This window comes from Austrofundulus limnaeus, unplaced genomic scaffold (genome assembly GCF_001266775.1).
Source record: "Austrofundulus limnaeus strain Quisiro unplaced genomic scaffold, Austrofundulus_limnaeus-1.0 Scaffold21, whole genome shotgun sequence".
In the NCBI taxonomy this organism is placed as follows: Eukaryota; Metazoa; Chordata; class Actinopteri; order Cyprinodontiformes; family Rivulidae; genus Austrofundulus; species Austrofundulus limnaeus.
The window spans coordinates 2,813,163-2,815,081 of record NW_013952423.1 but is presented as its reverse complement, the minus strand read 5'-3'; the positions used below and the strand labels follow the sequence as shown (position 1 = coordinate 2,815,081).

Here is a 1,919-nt window from a genome sequence, read left to right as displayed (position 1 = left end):
TGCTTGGACACAGAGAAGATGATGCACAGGCCTTGTAGACTCGTTCCACTTCTGATCCAGATACATTGGCAGCTGAGGAAGAATGTAGATTTTAAAAAAGCAGGAAAAACAATTAATTAGTAATCATATTCAGTGATAGTAATAATAGGGATTAAGAGTTTACCTTTAATAGAAGCTGTTATACACATAGACTCTRAGGGACATGGCACCGTTGTTTCATTTTTACACTCCATGTCTACGCAGGTGGAACATTGCAGGCGTCCATCTTTAATCATGGCAAAGACAAGTAAATTTGGGTTGATTTGTGTTGGCAAATAAAATACATTAAAATATAAAATGTTAGGATTTCTGTGTAAAATGTAAAACAGAAATATATAGTTTAGTAAATTTTTTAATAGTCAAGTATGTTTTCCTTTACGCCATTTGACATTCTGCTATTACCTGGTGGTGGAGTYGGAATAACTATTGCCCGATTACACCTTGGAGTGGAACAACCAGTAATGTCACCAGTGATGGCACCAGTATCATTCATGAATAGCAGATCACGCACGCTTTCTCCAGATGTAATTAAATTTGGAGTGGCACAACCCTGTACCAGATGTGTTGAGGATTGATTTTTCACTGTTGAAATGATAGAAAAATAAAATAATTTACAAATGTAAATAATGTTTAACGCTTGCTTTGTTAATCAAATTAAACAAAATCAAAAACTCAAGGTGTAACTATTAATGATGATTCTTTATCATGTCTAAAGTTTAGGTAAAGGCTTTTTTACTCATTTGAATCCTATTTAAAAGCTAAATGTATCACTTTAATGTGACACTATTGCTCTAATATGTCAAAAAATTAAGCCAAAGATTATTTATTGAGTTAGTGCTCAATAAAAAAATAGTCAATGATTGAGTGTTGTTTTTGGATACTTCAGCAACAACTTTGTTTGGAAGAGATAAATATGATTTTATGTTTGTAATTATTTTCATTAGTATATAATTGTAATTTGGAAATTGATGTTGACAGTAGATCAATAAAGGGTCCAATCTAAAAACTTACCAGTCGCACTGAAACAGTTGGTCTCATTTCCTGAACATTGTATTGTAGAGGCACAGTTGATCGTGTGGGGGTCACAAACAAAACAAACCAGTTCATTAGTGGGCTGAATGGTGGGAGCTGTACAAGAAAAAAGACAAACAAAATAAAGTTTAACATCCATGTAAAAGAAAACAGGATCAAATTTGTGTTTTCTGTCTGTGATGAATCTTACAAGGTAGAGTTTGTGTGTTGCAGTTGTCAGTGTTGCAGCAGAAAGCAGAAGCAGTTGAACTTGAGAAACCCAAGTCTGCTGAAAAAGTCTGATTGCCTGTGCTTGGACACAGAGAAGATGATGCACAGGCCTTGTAGACTCGTTTCACTTCTGTTCCAGATAGGTTGGCTGCAGAGGAAGAATGTAGGTTTGAAATTTACAAAGATTAAACAAAAGATTTCGTCAAAAATATATTTAGTATTTTGCAGAATAGTAAAGATGTGTTTAGAAGAATACCTAGAATAGAGGCTGTTATACACATGGATCTTGAGTCACATGAAATTTTTGATGTGTTTTTACACTCCTGATCCACACAGGTGGAACATTGCAGGACTCCATCTGCAATTAGAATAAAGACAGGTAAATCATCAAAAGTTTTTTTATTTGTAAATGGTACGGTTATGTTCAATTTATAAAAACATATAAATATTAAGATTGAAATGTGGGCATGAAAATTGTCTTTAATACACTGATAATGTTAAAGTAGGTTTTATTTTATGTAAAAAATCTTACTGCTCTTACCTGATGTTGATTTTGCGATTGTTGTTGGGGTTGTGGGGGCTGTTGAAGTCGTGGTGGTTGTTGAGGTTGTGGGGGTTGTGGTGGTTGTGGGGGTTGT

At 34.3% G+C, this 1,919-nt stretch overlaps 1 protein-coding gene across 1 annotated transcript in view; it reads right to left on the bottom strand.

Annotated features, from left to right (window-relative positions):
• Window positions 1-1,851, bottom strand: part of LOC106514666 (phospholipase A2 inhibitor and Ly6/PLAUR domain-containing protein) — a 29,978-nt gene extending 28,127 nt beyond the window's left edge. Inside the window, exons 1-3 of the mRNA XM_014004062.1 lie at window positions 1,823-1,851; window positions 1,538-1,639; window positions 1,262-1,429 (exon numbers count right to left, since the gene is read on the bottom strand). Coding sequence (XP_013859516.1) covers window positions 1,262-1,429; window positions 1,538-1,562 — 193 coding nt within the window. The 5' untranslated portion in view covers window positions 1,563-1,639; window positions 1,823-1,851. The remainder of the gene's footprint in view (window positions 1-1,261; window positions 1,430-1,537; window positions 1,640-1,822) is intronic.
• Window positions 1,852-1,919: the final 68 nt, after the last annotated feature.